Below are 18,028 nucleotides of genomic sequence, written 5' to 3' on the forward strand. Positions count from 1 at the left end.
ACTTCCTATGCCAATAACCACCCTGGATTCATGGTTGTAGCATTAAAGAAACCTGCTATCTAGGGCCCAAGACCTGCTGCCCACTCTCATTCTTCTTTGAGAGGAGATGCACTCTGGGAATGGGGACCCCATTCCTGAGGACCCACCTTGCCCTGGGTGGGTCGACCAGCCATCTCTGCAGGCCCCTTCCTGTCTCCTGCCTGGCCACATGCACACATGGTGGAAGGGGTTTTTTTTCAGTAGCTGCAGGGGCAGCAGTGATCCCAGGGCTGTGGTGGCAGAGGAAATGGGGAGCTGGGGAGGTCCGAGTGCAGGAGCACGCCTAGACGCGCCCCAACCCAGACTCCCCACAAGACCAGGGCTGTCCTCATCCAAGGCCAGGCATCCTGCACCTCCTGGGGCAGGCTCCAACTTGGGTGAACTCACCCAGGTTGGATTTTTCAACTTGGGTTTTCTGGGGATTTTTTCAGCTGAGTCAGCAGCATCCCTGTCCAGGATGGCGGAAATGCCACATGGGTTACTAACTCTGTTGGGAGGGGGGTGGAGGGTTTCAGCCATTTTAGGGCAGAATGAAAGAGCAACCTTTATAATTATTATCCAGTGTCTAGGCCACAGTGTCCTTTGTAGACACAGGGGCTCCTGCTCCCTCCTCTCTCCCGGAGATGGCACCTCCATCCCCTTGGCCTTGGCCCCATGACATCCAGAATCAAGCAATGAGGACTGGCAGCAAGTATGCCATCCAGCTCCTGCCTACGGGAGTCACAGGGGAGAGGACAACACCCACAAGAGGAAGCGACTCACAGCAAGTCAGGGACAAGGAGACCATATTTCCCAAATCCAAACTAAGGACCGTGACAGGGGACAGCAGGACAGAATATTCCCAACTGGCTTTGTCTCGTAGAATTCTCAGATTCTGTTATCCTATTGATGACAACTGAAAGCCCCTTACTGAGGAGAGGAGGAGGAGAGGGGAGGGAGGAGGAGGTGCAAGCTACACAAGGGAAGGCAAGGAGACTGAGGCTGCCTCCATGATGGAGGCAGAAAGTAACCAGAGGTTCCAGTGAATGTCAAAGACTCCAGGAGGAGTTGGACCCACAGGGCAGAGGGAGGACACCACGAGTGTTTCTGAAGGTCAGGCCCTGGAGCCTGGTAGCACGGTGCCCAAAAACGAGACTGGCACTGGAGGAGCATGACAAGAAGGGGAAAGCGTTTGGTTTCATTGCAGAGTGTTGGGGGGTCTGGTCCAGGGACTGGACCTAGGGACCGATGTGTCAGAATCACCAGGGACTCTGTTAAAATTCTGATCCTGATGCGGTTGTCTGGGTGGGGCCCGGGATCCTGCATTTCGGGGTCATGGGTGATGAGGCTGTCACTCCATGGATGATACAGCAAAGCTGACAAGGGTCCCAGGGCAGAGGTCAGCTGTGACAAGGGCCCTAATTTGTATGAGCAGGAGCTAAGTGCAGGTTGAATGGAGGGATGTCACCCCATTAACAATCGGAGAGAGATTCTCCCGGGAATAAGGGTATTTATCTTGGAATAGCGGGGCGCTGTAATGGGAACTCCCACCGCGGTGAATTATGGGCATGCTCAAATAGGTTTCCCCAAGGGCATTTTCAAATGTGAAAGAAGGATTATAAAAGATATTTGGACGCAATAATCCTTGGCTACAGGGAGTAATAGCAAGGGTTGACGTGCAGGGCAGATGTCCTTGCAGAAGTATTTTTGGGTAAGTTTTGGTGGCTTTTGGGCAAAGAAGTGGTTCCAACAGAGCCTTTTGTGGAAAGCATCTTTTGTTTTCTTTCTTTAGCAGTATTGGGTATTGAACCCAGGGCCTCATTCTACTACCTGAACCATACCCCAGTCTTTTCCCTTTTGTTTGTTTTTCAGGTAGGGTCCTGTGCTCTTTGCCCAGGCTGGCCTTAGACCTCAACCATCCTATCTCCACCTCCTGAGTAGCTGGAACTACAGGCGTGTACTATCACGCCCAGCCCTGTGAACGGTTCTTGTTATCAAGCACACATGCACGGGATTTCTTGCTTTATAACCTCCTGGCTTTATTTATTTTTCGTTAGAATTTGACAAAAGTGGCTCCATTTTGTTTCTGACAACTTTCACAGCAATGTCGTTTTACTTTCTCCTGAAAACAGAAATGTCTTAAGGTCCAGGAAATCCAGTAGTATTCATTCTGATCAGAATTTAGGCCTACAAAAGTGGGAAGAGGAGAGGGGCCTTTTGTAGAATTCCTTTTCATTTCAAGAGCTGATTATTCCAACTTTGCAGGTTGTGGAGTATGTGCCATATTTTTCTTTCTTCCTCTTCTAAAGTGACAAGGTCTTATTGTGTAGCCCAGGCTGGCTCTTGATCCTCCTGCCTCAGCCTCCCGAGTGCTGGGATTACAAGAGTGTGCCACCATGCCTGGCCTCTGAGGTGACTTTTCTGATGAGGCTACCTCCTTCTCTGCTTCTCCCTCATGTATCCAGCAGGGCAGGGTAGCCAGGCCTGCAGTCAGACCTGAAGTAGCCAAAGATGTCATCACCATCAGGGCAGCTCTGGGGCTCCCCATAACACCTGTGTCCAGGTGTACTCAGGCATTTGCACTTCAGTGTGAGTGTAAGTCAGCAGGGGCCTCCTGCCAGAGGTCAGTCTCAGTCTGAGACGCCAGAATGCTGCACAAACGGGGGGTGAAGGGATTTCAGGTGCAGGGTACATGAGGCCCCTCTGAGAGGAACAAGGCCAGGTCCAGCCCAGGGCGCTCTCCGTCTGCACTCAAGGAAGGGATACCTGTCTGCACCTGTCTCCAATATTGGGAACTTTCACGACTCCTCAAAAAAAAAAAAAAAAAAGACAGCTGCTTTGTGACTTGGTTTTCTCTGGAGGTTCTAAGTCAGTATTGCCATAAGAATGTCAGTTCTTACCCCAAGCTTCTCCTCTAAGGGGTAATAAGACAAAGCCATCGCACTGGAGCCTGGCCTCCTCTGCGTGGCCATGGAGGTATACAGGAGATGGTCCAACAGTGATGTGTGTGTCTGCACACCCAGCCTGAGAAGGGAGCTCTGGTTCCTTCCTTGCCACCCCACTAGATGCTCCCAAAGAATGGAGGCTGTCCACAAGACAATTAGCCAGTGTTGCAGACTGACCGGAAGCTTAGAGAAGACAGGAGAGAGAACCTCAGAGAGGAGGGAATCTTGCAGGTCCCGGAGGTAACTGGCAGAGCTGGCTCCTGAGTCCCGGTCACCTTTGCCTCCCTTTGCAGACATCTGGATTGGGCCAGGCTCTCACCCTTGCAGAAAACACCTCCTTTCATTCGCATGCCCATCTGAGGTGAGGGAGGGAGCTGAGCTTGCTCGATCCTGGCTGTGGCACACCTGAATTCCTGTGAAATGGAGTCCCTTTGATGCATAAATTAATGGCATATCAACTCTGGCTTAGGTGGTTTAGATAGGATACCTTCCTTCTGGCCCCCCAGGTGGCCAACAGAATGAGGCCCAACACTGGGCTTGTTGAGGATCTGAGGGGTGAGAAGAGGGGTGGACAGCCCTTCTAGTCCTTCCTTCTGAGAAACCGTGGTGGCTTCCCAACAGCCCATGAGGGCTAAAGTCACCATCACCTCCCAACAGTGCCACCAGCTAGGGACCAAGCCTGTAAGCACATGACCTTTGGGAGACATTTCAGATCCAAATCACAACAGCAAGTTAGTAAGTAAAAGCTTAATGAATGTGTACATGTACTTTGGTCTGAATGTGTGGGTTCCCCGCAAAATCTATGTTGAAATTGACCTTCCAGTGCCATTTTATTAAGAAGTGGGGTCTTCAGGAGCAGGCACCATTTTACAAGGGCTCAGAGGAACCAGATGTCCCTTCCTCCATGTGAGGATGCACTAACAAGGCACCATCTTGAAAGCAGAGACCAGCTGTCCATCAGACGTGCACCTGTTGGCACTTTGATCTTGAATTTCCCAGCCTCCAGAGCTATGAGAAATCACTTTCCATTATTTGTAAACCTATCTAGTCTCAGGTATTTTGTTACAGCACCACCAGCGGGCTAAGATAGCATATGTGATGAGCACCAGTTGAACAAGATTTTATCTCCTAAGTCCACAAGATGGCACAGGAATTCTGGTATCCCTGCAAACCCTCCTGGGTTTAATTAAGACAGGGATTCGCAGTTCTCCTGTCTGAACACGTCTTGCATTGCTCTGAGAAATCTCAGGTTTGCTCTGGAAAGAGTCTGGCTTTGACCTTGTACAAGGGTGAGGCTGAGCTGGGAGTCATCTCCAGTACAGCTCCCACACCCTAGCCTGGACTCGCAGGGGCTGGGAGAGTGGTGGGATCTTCATCCACCTCCTCGCTCCTCCTCGGCTAAACCCCGGAGGTAGCTCCACCTGTGTCTGCTTAGACTGAGCAGATCCAACAGGGACTGAGGTCACAACCCTGCCTGGAGCCACACTCTCTTCCTCACAGCTGGACAAGGGTCAATAGCTCTTGCAGGCTGCAGCAGCAAAGCAAGCAGAGGACAGGCAGCTCTGGCCCCACCGAGATCCTGGCCAGAAAAGCACAGGGCACCTGTGGGCAGAAGGCCTGGTTGCCTGACAGATGCCTTGTTCCTTTGATGATGAGAACGTGAGCCCACAGCTAACCTGGGCCTCCTCTGAGCCTTTGATGGTAGCAGCAGGTTAGCGCCAGTCCTCCCCGGGGCCTGGCTCAGTCCCATCTTCCCCAGGAAGCCCTCCAGGCTTCTGCCAGCAACTTGGCAGCCACAACACTGGGTCTCCACGGCTCTTCTAACATTTATCTCCCAGGTATCTTTACCAGTTACTTTCTTTGTGTTCACTTTTTCCTATCAAAACCCTTCTGCCAAGATTAAATGTGATACCCATTCTGCCAAACATCACCTAGTGAGCATGCCTTCTTATCAGATTCAGAGTCAGGGAGCTGGTGGGTCAGCAAAACTTGGTTCTTCATCTAAACACTCCCACCTGAGCTGTCAGGCCAGGACATTTCCAGTGGAGACACTGGGGCCAGAGAAGGAAGGTGAGTTCACTTTGCCAGCTGGGGACTGAGGCCGACCAGGAGGCCAGGTCTCCCACTGCTCAACCATGGCAGCAGTCAGGAAAGGGAGTTCAAATCCACTGTAGACCTCAACATGGAACTGGACAGAGATGAACCAAGCTCAAGATGCTTTTGTTCCCCATTCATTCCCCAGTCACTCTGTCCCCGGCACTGGCCACTACCATGCTGGCCACCCTTTTGTCCCTAGAAATAGAGATTTGTTCAGCTGAGTCAGGAGCGGGCACAAAGAGAGGTCTCTGTGGCCTAGGGGTTTCCCTAAGAGAGAATAATAGTGGGGGTGGCAATCCAGTGCTCAGAGACCGGGGTGCAGATATGAGCATTTAGGGTGATGCTGAGGTGAGTGGAGTAGGTGACTGAGCTGGGGGAGGGGGATGGAGAGCTGAAAAATGACATGGTCAGGACTTAAGGCCTGAGTTGATAAGGTCAGCCATGGAAGATTCACCACTGGGGAGTAGCCAGAGTAGGTGGAAAGGGGTGTGAGAGACCAGGCCAAAACCACAGATTTGAAGATGACAGCAGCAATGAGCAGTGAAAGGACCAGGCCAAGTGGCAGGAGGGAGGGTCAGGGGATTTCCCACAAGCAGGTGTGAGTGCAGAAGTGTGTGTGCGTGCATGTGTGTGTGCATGTGTGTGTGCATGTGTGTGTGTGTAGCAGGGACCACCTCCCCCCGCCCCTTGGCCCTACATGAACTAATGGTGCACAGAGATGTCTGCCGGTAAGCAGCGTCCTGGGGAAGAAGGCTGGATTCAGTTAGGGTGGAAGTGGAGGGACTTTCAGAAACTTGAGGCTTCCCTGGTGTTCCTTGGGGACAGCCACAGTTGCCCCTGGTGGCCAGGGCTGCCAGGTCCTCTGTTTCACTTCTCCATCATTCTATCCCACTTGCTTTCTTTCTTCCTGAAATTGGCCTGATTATCCAGCCCTCATACACAAGCATGCACACCTTTCTATCATTCTAGAGAGATGCTGGGTGGGAGGCCCCCTAGAGCATACTGGCTCGGCCTTTCCAACAGCCCCATGCAAAAACTGCGATGGAATCTGTCAAGGCCTCCCTCTGCTGGGTCCTTCCCTTTCAAGATTTCCCACGTCCTCTCAGCAGCGTTGCCGGGGAAGGCCGTGCATTATTTAGGACTATTTTTTTTTTCCTGTGCAACACTTCTCAGGCATATGAAGTAACTTGAGAGCCCTCTGACCAAGGAAAGAATGAGGGCCCCACCTGGGCTTGGGGAGACCATCTGTTCTCATGATGCTCACTGGCACAGAGTTCAGCTAAAGATGCCTGTGTCCCAGCTGAAGTCACAGCCCTTTGCTGGGGAAAGAGGGGAGCTTGTGAAATTCTAAATGCCTTCTAGATGTGAGCCTAGGTCTCTGTTGGCCAAGACAGGACTGGCTGGAGCAGGGATGCTGTGTTTCAAAAGTGGCACTCTTGTGGGTGATGATACACTTGTCTGTTAACATAATTAACCTGACAGGTTCAGATGCAGAGGGCAGAGGAGCCAAGTCCCTGGGGGAGGAGGTGACACTTGACTTGAGTCCTGAAAGAGGAGGCATGCCTGTGGCAGGAAGTACAGTACAGGGCAGGGCGTTCTGGGTAAAAAGAAGCCTCAAAAGAGGGGGTACAGATGTATGGAAGCCATTCTGTGTCTTCAGACACGGAAACCACAGTTTGTGGACAGTAATTAACAGTCACTGACACATACTATAGGTACTGGCACTTGTGTGTCTTTCATTTCTTCCTTTCCTCCTCTTCTCCTTTTTCTCCTCCTCTTCCTCCTCCTTCCTCATTTGTTTTTTATTTCAGTACTGGCGATCGAACCCAGGGCCTCCTGAGTGCTAAGCAAGTGCTCTCTTGCTTAAACCCCCAGTCCTTTTGTTTGTATTTTGTTTTGGGGAAGGGTCTCACTGACTTTGCCAGGCTGTCCTTCAACTTGAGATTCTCCTGCCTCCATCTCCCAAGTTGATGGGATTATAGGCAGGCACCACCACACTGGTTCTTCTCATTTCTTTTCTTGAAAAACAAAGCAATAGTGCCCAGGTGTACTAAGTTTAGACGTCAAGGCTACCACTCAGACCATCTCCTGTTTCACTGTTATCTAAAATTACCACTAAGGAATTTCTCCTGTGACCTTAAAATTCTGAATGCAAGGAATGAGGGTAGGGTGGTGGTGACTCATGTCTTGGCATGTCCCCACTATAAGCAGGGAAGACTTCAGAGGCCCAGGGAAGCAGCTGAAGCCTCCAATCCCTGTGCCAAGATCTCCACCCGTCTCCATCTCAGACACGGACTGTCACAAATGATGAGCTAATGTCCCCATTTTATGGATGGAAAACATAAGTCCTGGGGCTTACTGGGGTCATGCAGAGGGTTAGTGACAGAGAATTAAGGAAAATTCACTGGAGAACTTCCCACTAGATTGCCTTCTGATATTTTTAGCATCAAACCAGACACACAGCCTGGCTCCAATAAATCCTTATCAAGAGCAGGACCTTGCTGTCACCTAGGATGCTAAACTGAGGTATTTTAGAAGCACAGTAAGCATATTGTGACTTGAGCTGCTGGTCAGAGACAAAACATATTTCAGAGAAAACACTGTTAGGGCAGTGGGCAGGCTGTGTCATTCCATTGTCACAATAGCCCACAGATGGAGGTGTTGCTGTCCCATTTTACAGATGAGAAAAATGTGGCTGGGAGAGGAAGTTGGTCCACCAGGGCTGCAAGTGGGAGCTGGGCTTTGAAGCCAGTCCCTTCGCCACTGTGTTCCATTAAATCAGACAGGCAGGTGCTCAGTATGTGTGAAGGCTGGGTCCCTGACTCAGTCAACGACTTCGGTTTTTTTTAAGTGTAAACTCGATCTTGCGGTATAACATATTTGCAGAAAGCAGTCAAAGTTCAGTGTGATGGCTGGTGTTTACAAACTGAGCGTGCTGATAGAACCAGAACAAATATTAAGGAGAACAATACCAGCCCCAGGCCCCCCTCCCCACCACTGCTCCCCATGGTGACCACCACCCTGCTTTTGACTTTCGGAGCTTGCAGGAGTCACACAAAATGCTCTTTTCTCTCGTTCAGAATTGCCTTTGAGACTCAGCTGTGTTTTCAAGTATCATGGAGTTCCTCCCCTCCCGGGGCTGATCCACATTTTACTCCAAGAAGACACACAGTTTAGTTTTGCATTCCACTGCTGAAGGGCAGTAGGAGTGCTGCATCTGGTTCAGTGTCGTTGTGGTCATGCAGAAGTGGGTGATGGTGAACTGAAAAGTGGCCAGAGCTGGGCAGGGAGAGGCTGGGTGCTGGGTCACAGTCTGCTGGGCACCTAGGAGGCATGCCACTCCAAATGCAGCCTCGGGGCTGTGTGACTCCGGACGTGCCTCTCCACCTCTCTGAGCCTCAATTTTCTTTTCTCTAAAGCAGGCATACGGTCACAGAGACCTCAGAGGGTGTACAGGGACCTCAGTGAGATAAACTTAGTATAGCAACAGGGACAGAACAGATGCTCAGTGAGTTACGAGGTAAGGTAGATTCCAGCTTCCAGTATGAACTCCTGGCCTTGCCACTTAACCAGCTGTGCCTCTTTGGACCAGTGGGCTTCCTCTCTATTTCTGCTTCTGCCTCCTTAAAACAGGATAATAATAATAATAGTTCATATTCCAAGGTGGCTGTGATAATGACTTTGAACTTGCATCCTTGTGCGTCCATACAAGTAAAGCGCTCAAGAATGCCTGGCCACAGCGATAGAGCTCATCCCTCCTCTGGCTCCGTGAGTGGCAGTGGCTCATTCAGTGAGTGCTCCTTTCTCCCAGCTTCCAGTGACTCAGGCAGCAAACGCTGGTGCTTTGGAACTAAAAGCAGATGACAGGAACGAGCCAGCTCCTGGCAAGAGGTTGAAGACCGAGGATTTGCTCAGAGGAGAGCAGGGGGCCCACAGGGGCTGGATTGGCAGGGGCAGTGGGAAATTTGGGCCAGAGTCGGTGAGGGACAGGGAGCGGGGCTTGCTGGAGTAGAGATGGGAATGCCCTTGGGTGCATTAACGCTGTGACTGGGGCACGTGATAGGTCCTGGGCCTGGGAAAGAGGGGATGGCTGTCCTCCCCTGGCCACCCTCCTTTTGTAAGCGCGTGAAAGATAATAAGAAGGGAAAGTGCTGGAGGCCACTGTCGCTCAGGGTCTGGCTTCGAGGGAAGGAAACAGGATGTGGTCATGTGTGTGGCTTCGTGGCTTCGGATGATGGAGTCACGGGGTCAGCCCAAGGCTGCCCTCGTTAACTCTGCAGCTCTAGGACCTGAAGTTTCCTGTAAAACCTAGGCCTGGCCACCTCCTGTCCCTCCCAGTGCTGCTCCTATCACAACCCACGTGTCCCTGTTTACTGCTTATGGTCTCATTGGTCCTCGGAATGCTTTTAGGACTGATCCTGTTACCAGAAGAGTATAAGATGAATTTCAGGCTCTTGTCTGCTCTGTAGGCCTGGGGAGACTAGGTCAGTGCAATCCACGTGACCCCTCATGGGACCATCGTCATCCAACGGATGCAGGCTCACCAGCTCCCCACCCTCCCTGCCTGTCCTGTTTTATGCCTTTGCACAATGCCCTCCTCACATGCATATAACACTCCTATTCACCCTTCAAAACTTCATTCAGAGGTCCTCTCTTTGAAGCTTCCCAGCAGGAACTTCCAGGTCTGTCCCTATGCTTTTTGGGTTATTGTATATATAACACTCTTCTCAAATTATTCATGTGTTTAAAATCCCAGACCATGAACCCTCTCCCACTTCTGGGGCTGGCTTTAGCTCTGGCTTGGTTGTTTCTGTATCCCCAGGGTCTATCAGAAGGCCTGGAAGAGAATAAGTACTCACGGTGAGTGTCTGCGATAAACCTAGTTAAACTTGGCTTATTAACCGATCATAAATTCTATTGCTTGAAGATTTTAATCTATGAATTTTGCCAGAACTAGATGTTGGAAGAAAACACACATCCCCTGATCATCAAAGGAAGCCAGAGGGAAGAGTTTGAGGGTTGGAAGGCATTTCAAAAACCTTCAGAATACAGACTCCTTTTCTTTCTTTCAATCTGTTTGAGGTGGAGTCTCAATTTGCTGCCCAGGCTTGGCCTTGAACTCCTGGACTCAAGCGATCCTCCCACCTCAGCATCCTGAGTAGCTGGGACCACAGGTGGTACCACCTTGCAGCCAGTCTGACTTACTTCTAAGAAAAGCACCCTGCAGAGCCACCTGAGGCCTGGCCACCTTCAAACATTTTGATGGTGACCTGCAGTGAGAACTTTCCACACTGAGTAAACACCCACAGCAGAGAGAAAGCGATGTGAAGCCATCTTGATCCTTGCTCCAGCTCACTTCTGCATTTTCTCTCTTCTTTTTCATATTTTTGCTCCTTTAGAATAAATTGCTACATACCGCAGTTTGACAGACACTGATGTAGGCCTCTGGCTAATGTGACCAGAGACTTCTTAGGCACAGCCTGGACCCTAGAGCCTGGCTCAGGGTTGCAGGGCAGGATGGGCAGTGGCAGGTTCAAGAGGAGCTGTGGGGGGAGGTGTGGGAAGACCCTAATGGCTTCTCTCTCTCCTTCTCTCTCTGCAGCTGAGCCCCTGCCTCTGATGGACCTGTGCCGCAGATCCATCCGTTCAGCCCTGGGCCGCCAGCGCCTGGGGGACATCAGTGCTCTGCCTCTGCCTCAGTCTCTCAAAAACTACCTGCAGTACCAGTGATGGGCACTGAGGGCAGTGGACATCCCGTAGGACTGGGCCTGCCTGCATCCACGGTCCTCAGAGCATTCAGGAAGAGGTCCTCCCTGGTGCCCAGGACAGTCAGCTTCCAAAGGCCAGGATCCAGGACTTTGGGACCAAACCTCTGCTGCCAACCAGTACCGATTGCCTGGAAGCCACCTCCAAGGCCACATTTCCTTGGAGGCCAGAAGGGCGCGGAGCCTGCACACTGCTTGTGTGTAAATGCTGTCCAGTGACCAGGACACAGCAGTCACCCATATGGAATAAAACCATTTGGAGAGGAGATGGTGTTGTGAACCCCGCTGCAGAGGAAAATTGGCCAAGGTGGAGAGAAAATTGTCTCTGAATAATGAACAAGAAACCCTGCCCCCCTCCCGGCCCTACCTCTGGCCAGGGCAGCAAGATTGTCCTGACAGTTTAGGACTTATGCCACTTTGAGAGACACCTCCCAGTAGAGTTGGCAAGTGGACAAAGTGACATTCAGCCACCTCAGGCTTACCTGGCTGAGCATTGATTCTTTGCCCCTTCCCTGCCCTCCTTCTGGCTATTGACTGAGCTCTCTGGCTGTCCAGGCCCCTCTATTCAGGGACATGAGTCTGATGCCTCACCCAGGGACAGAATTTACTCTTGGTTACGATTATTTTTAAGTAGCGTTTGCATTTCCAGAGAGCAGTAGAGTGAGGAAGGTCCTCAGGACAGTCAAAGGTGCTAACGGGGGCTGGAGGCCTTGGGGCGGCAAGTCGGAGACCTCCTGGGGCTGGGGTGGTCCCCTGGGGTGCCCAGGCCTCTGGCAGTATCATTCAGGGTAGAGCCTGGCTTTCTTTGAGCAAATTAATTTTTCACTTTAGGAGACTTCCATGAGTTTGCTTCTTGTTTCAAATGTGTGTGCGTGTGACGTGCTGTTTATCAGCTTCGATCCCTTGGGAGCTGCCTTGTAACTGGAAGTGGGGGGGCAGGTGAGGAAGATTCACCCTCCACCCGCCCCAGCCTGGTCCCCTTAAGATGCTGCTGCTGACTGCCTCCATCCCTTGGCAACCCTTGTGTATTTCAGATGCTTCCAGCCCAGACTCCTTTTTAACTGGAAATCATCAAGTTAGTGGGGTACCAGGGCCCCAGATGGCACTGCCTCCCCCACGTTAATGTGAATTTGACCCATGAATGAGGGACATTTCTAATAAAGTTTGTCATCTAGCCCTTTGCCTGTTCATGGAGTGCTCTTGGGGGAGGGGCAGGGAAAAGAGTTTCCATCACCCTGGGTGGTCTGTCCTCACAGAAGTCAGGTCTGTAGGTCCTTCTCCACGCACTTTTCTCCTCTTTTATCTGAAGTCCCTACTTTGAGCCCAAGTGCCTGACCTGGAAGAGAGAATGTGCCTGTGTCCTGCAAAGCTGGCCATGATGGTAGAAAACTGAGTCAAACTTCTCGTGCCAGGGCTGTGATACCCCAGGGGTGGGCGGCCCTGTTAGGGGGGTGGGGGCAGAGGGTCAGGGGCAAACCCTAGACCTGGAGGTAGAGCTGGATGTGGCTTTAGTAAAGGTGAGTTCCAGACAGGACCAGGCTCCAGGGCTGGTGTAGCTTAGGAGTCAGAGTCAGGCAGGGGTCAGGGTGGTCAGGCAGGAGTCTGAGTTAGGACCTGCACAGCATTTGCTCAGTAATACCAGCCACCAACAGGCCATGCCAACCTCCATGAACCCAGTGCCAGGCTACTGGTCCCCTCTCCAGGAGGGACATTTGTAGTGCAGCATAAGAAGGGGAAAAGGAGCTCAGAAAGGGTGCAGGAGGATGGGGGATAAAGGGTGGCTTCCTGGAGGAAGAGGCTCTTTAGACCTGCTACTTTAAGGGAAGACACCCTTCAAAAGAACCAGACTTCTCAAATGGCTCAAATGTCTATCTAGCAAGCATGAGGCCCTGAGTTCAAACTACAGTCCCACCAAAAAAAAAGAACCAGGCTTGTGGCCCCTGCCTGACCTTATACTGGCCTCAGCTTTAAGTCATTGTGGTTGCTAGAGGCAGTTTCTTGCAGAGGCATGGCCTTGGGCTTTGACTCTCAGTCATCACTTACACACTATGATCTTGGAGAAGTCATTCCCTGCTCTGCACACTGGGGGACTGGCCCAGGTGGCCAATGACAAAGGACCCACCCTCTTCCAACTCCTAGGGTCCCAGTCTCAGCACCACTTTCCAGCTTGGATGTACCCAGCTTGTCCTGGCTTCCAACACCCCTCACCCCAACCATGTTGCTCCCATCCTCACTTCAGGGTCTGGCTGAGATTGCCCCTCCTCCAGGAAACCCTCCTTAACCATCCACCAATGTCTGCCTGCTCTGAGCAGTAGGGTGGATGCCTCTCCCAGCACCCAGGACCCTGCCCCAAGCACTAGGACTGGAGCTCCTTCTGAACCATGGCTTCATCTTCCCAGCAGACTGTGTGCCTTAGTGGGGCATGGCCTGTGTCTGCACTGCTCACACAACTCTGAACCAGACATGGGCTCCACCAAGGCATACAGAGGTAGAGGGGAGGCAGAGGGGCAGCAGAGGGGTGGCAGAGATGAAGAGGTGGATTTCTCTGTAGCAAGGGAAGTCCAAAGTGGGATGGGGGCTCCCAGAGCTGAGAACTTGTCCTTGAGCGCTCCTGGGTCTCTTGCCTTTTGTGCCCTCAGGAAGTTGCTAGGCATTTGCATAGCCCCAACACTGTCCAGGGAACAGAATGATCAGGCCCTGCCCTGCCCTGCTTGAGCTCACATTATAAGGGAGACCCTCCCCCCCAAGTAAAGAGGTGACAGGTGATGTTGTAAGGAGATGAGTGGGGGTGGACCATACCTGGCCACAGAAGGGACTGTATTACTGTGATCAGGGAAGGCCTCTGGGGAGTCACTGAGTCACACAAAATGAAACAGCCAAACACGTGAAAGTCACAGAGATGGGTTGTCTAGATGGGCAACTTTGGCTTTCCCAACATTCTCAGAGAGGGAGCTCTAGAGTCCCTGTGAGCTGAGAAAGCTGCTATGAGATTGGGAGCTGCTGTGCTGTCATTCTTGCCAAGCCCAGCTCTGTGTCCCTGTGTACAAGTGCCACACACACCTCTAGGGATCCTTGTACATCAGTGTTCCCTGTGCACACACAAGAGCTTGCACACCAGGGAATAAGGGAATGCTGTCCCAGCCCACCCAGCATTTACAGAGAAGGGATGAGGCTGAACCATGGGCATTGCCAAGTCCAACGCCATTCCCTAACAGACATCCTGAGAGCCTCAAGACTGGTGCCAGTGACCATAGTAACCCAGTCCCTCCCATCTTTGCCATATTCTCCAAGGTTTGGCCTCTCTCTCTCTCTCTCTCTCTCTCTCTCTCTCTCTCTCTCTCTCTCTCTTTCTCTCACCTATTTCTGCAAGGGCCAATTGCTTTTTAACTGTATGTGAATAGCACATATAGTAGGCACTGTGGGTGTGGCACCCTGCAGATCTGATCCCTGCTGGGTGCCCTGATTCACAAACTACCCATCTAACATTTCCATTTCCTGGATACAACCCATTCCTCTTCCCCTTGCTTTTCTCTTCTGTCATCTGCACCAGCTGCTGGCTCCTTTATGGACCACCTTTCACTGAGAAATAATGACTCAGTTCCTCACAATGTTACAACAAAAGTAGTAAGTCGTAAGAAACCCAGTTATATGGCAATTGATTTGTGCCAGGGCAGCTCTCTCTGCTCCCCTAGGACCTTCACTTCCAGCCACAGCCTCTGTACAAAGAGAGGACCGTGTGGCACTCCTCTTCAGGTCCCCAACAAAGAATTCAAATGCTTAGTTTTGGTCCGAAACACAAGGATGTAATCCTCTGTTCCCTGTAGCTCTGTGGGTCCTCATCACACCCCAGCCTGTGGATGCTTTATGTCTTACTGTGTCTGTGCATGTTTTAATAAAACTGAAACCCAGAAAGAAAAATCAAGTAATTTAGTAGACAAGCCCAGATTTCAGACTTCTCTTGAATAACAGGGAGATGTGGTAAGGCCAGGTCCATGCTCCTTCACGTTGATACTGGCCAAAGCTGAGTAGTGACAGCCTCTGCTCTGTGGTCCACTTCCCACAGCACATTGAGACCTGTCACTGCCACCCTTCCTCATGGGTGTGAACTCCTGTAGTCCTCGTCAGTGAGTCAAACACACACACCCTGACCAAAGGAGAGTACTAGAGAGAAGAGTTGGCTAGTCCTGCACTTGACAGTGTCTCATAGTCTCGGCCACTGTTGTTCATGGAGCTCACAGACACCCAGAGTCTTTACTCAAATACTGAAGACAATGTACAAAGGTCTGCTTAGACTGGGAGCTCCTGCAGGACAAAGACAAGGACTCATGGGCCTTCTTTTTAATGAGCTGGGTGGTATAATTAGACAGCCTAGCTGCACACATTAGAGTCTCTTGAGGAACACTAAGAGAATTCTCAGTGCCTGGAACACTAATTCAATCAGAACCTCTGGGAGGGGAGGGTGTGGCAGTTTATAAAGCTCACTGTACAATGCCAACACACCATGAGGTTGAAGCCCTGGACTAGGTGGAACAGAGGGTGACATTAGCAAAATGCACATTTCCAAAGAAGGGAGGAGGCTGAGCATGGGTAGCACGTGCGTGATCAAGTCCAAAGTCAGAGAGTCTTCCCCAACCCTTCCTCCTTCTCTCCAATGATGCCAGGATGTTGCTCTTGAGAGTGGAAGAGGAGAAAGAAGAAGAGGAGGAAGAGGAAGAGGAATACCAGCCACTTTTGCCTCAATGCTACCACAATTCTTGACACATTGATTCCAGCCCCATCTACTCCCTGACCTGTGAGGCCCATGATAGTTGCAGAATTTCCCAGACAGGGTTGTCATGAGTGATTGGAATACTTTCAGAATAATGAATAAAGAGAACACTGAAACTGATTTGATCTTGAATGTACTGTTTGAATAGAAGAAGTAGAGAGAGTAGACCAAGTAATAAGAATGGTTTGAAATGATGGTATTTCCAAACCTTGCTTCCTGAAGCAAGATAATGCATTTGGCCCAAAATAATTACATCTCCTCCAATTCCCTGGTGGGTTTTGGGAGTAAAGAAAGCCAGTGACAATCCAACCCTCATGGGGTGACAGTGTCCCCACCTGTTTTTTCTGGCCAAGAAGCAGGACTATTTTCTTGTGAGGACCCTGGTATTGGCAGAGGGTGCAGCCCATCAGTGAGGAAGGAGGATGAGGGGAACAATTTCCACACTTTCCAGCAGCACAGTCATGGTGTCCCTGCACCTTGGGAAGTTTTCACCCAGGGGAAATAACATAGTGATGATTTGCTGCATGGGATGGCATTTTGAAGTCATCAACAAATGTCTCTTCCAAGCTCGGTGCCAGACCCAAGGGCACTCCTGCTGCCCAGAGCACCTATATGCTCAGGAGAAGACTGGAGGGCAAACAAGTGAATGCAGGGCCCACTGCCTGCTGATGACATGATGACATAGAAGCAATAAGACCAGAGGAGAGACAGCAGAACAAGAGCAAATACTGGAGGTGTGAAGGCCACAGAGAGTGAGAGAATGCTGAGGGGTCTCTGGTAAAAAGAACAAACTACCTGGGGAAGTGGTGAAGGATGGGGACTTGAAAGGTGCATTAAAGAATAAGGTGTGGGTCTTAGCAGGGGCTGCTATTACAAAGCACCCGACAGTGGGTGACATTGAATGATGTATTTCAAGACCTGAATGAAAATAACTGCCAACCTAGATTACTGTATCCAACAACTGCTCTTCAGAGTCAAAGGAGAAATAAAGGCCCTTCATGATAAGCAAAAACCACAGGAAATCATGACCACTAAGGCAACTTTGCAGAGGATACTTAAAGGAATCCTACACATGGAAGAGGAAGATAAGTGAAACCATGGGAGCTTGAAAGAATAAATCCGTAAGAAGAGTAGTTAATAAGCAAAGAGAATCAGGAAAGAATCAAACATTATAAAAACAACAAAATGACAGGAATTGCTTCATATCTTTCAATTAAAAACTCCACATGTAAGTGATCTTAATTCTCTAATTAAAAGATTGACTTAAAAAAAAAGATCCCCCTGTTGCTGCATGCAAGAAACACATCTTACCAGCAAAGATGTACACAGACTGAAAATGAAAAGATGGAAAATATTCTAATCAATTAGAATGCTAAAGCAAGCCAGAGTAGCTATACTCATATCTGGTAAAGCAGACTTTAAGCTAAAATTAGTCAAACAGGCAAAGAAAGACATTGCATATTGGCAAAGAAAAAATTCATCAAGAAGTTATAACAATTGTAAATATATATGCACCAGACATTGGTGCACCAAGTTTCATAAAACAAACACTGTTGGACAAAAGGGACAAATGGGTCACAATACGATAATAGTGGACTACTTCAATACCCCACTGCCACCAACAGGTAAATCATCCAGACAAAAAAATCAATGAAGAAACTTCAGAGTTAAACTACACTTTTCATCAAAAAGACTTAACCGACATCTACAGAATAGTCCACCCAACAACTGTAGACATTTTATTCAGAAGAGCATAGAACTTGCTCCAAAGCAGATCACATTATAGACTATCAAGGAAGACTTCACAAATACAAAACAACTGAAATAATTTTTTGCATTTCATCAAATCCTAATGGAAGAAAACTAGAGGGCTGGAGGTGTGGCTCAACTGGCAGAGCGTCTGTCTTACAAGCACAAAACTCCAAGTTCAAACCCCAGTCCCGCCAAAAAAAAAAAAGAAAACTAGAAGTCAAGAGCAAGAGAAACTACAGAAAAGATGCAAATACACAGATATTGAAGAATACAATTTTGAATAATCAGTGGGTTATTAAAGAAATCAGAAGGGGTAGGGGAATGAAAATATTTCTAGAACCAAATAAAAGTAGAAATATGATATATCAGAATCTGTGAGAGACAGCAAAGGCAGTGCTAGAAGGGAAGTTTGTAGCTATGAGCACCTACATTTAAAAAGCAGAAATATCTTAAATAAATAACCTAATGATGCATCTCAAGGTCATAAGGAAAAAAAGAACAAGTCAAAGCCAAAGCCACTAAAAGGAAAGAAATAATAAAGATCTGTGGTAACATCAATGAAATATACACTAAAAGAGTTATACAAAGGATCAATGAAACTAATAGTTGGTTCTTTGAAAAGATTAAAAAGATTGACAAACCCTTAGCCAAGTTAACCAAAGAAAGAGAGAGAAGATGAAAAT

The 18,028-nt window shown here is 49.6% G+C and overlaps 1 protein-coding gene across 1 annotated transcript in view; it reads left to right on the forward strand.

Moving 5' to 3' along the window:
- Nucleotides 1-12,221, forward strand: part of Spsb4 (splA/ryanodine receptor domain and SOCS box containing 4) — an 83,901-nt gene extending 71,680 nt beyond the window's left edge. Inside the window, exon 3 of the mRNA XM_020170493.2 lies at nucleotides 10,663-12,221. Coding sequence (XP_020026082.1) covers nucleotides 10,663-10,790 — 128 coding nt within the window. The 3' untranslated portion in view covers nucleotides 10,791-12,221. The remainder of the gene's footprint in view (nucleotides 1-10,662) is intronic.
- The last annotated feature ends 5,807 nt before the right edge of the window (nucleotides 12,222-18,028 follow it).

Source organism: Castor canadensis, chromosome 17, assembly GCF_047511655.1.
Source record: "Castor canadensis chromosome 17, mCasCan1.hap1v2, whole genome shotgun sequence".
Taxonomy (NCBI): domain Eukaryota; kingdom Metazoa; phylum Chordata; class Mammalia; order Rodentia; family Castoridae; genus Castor; species Castor canadensis.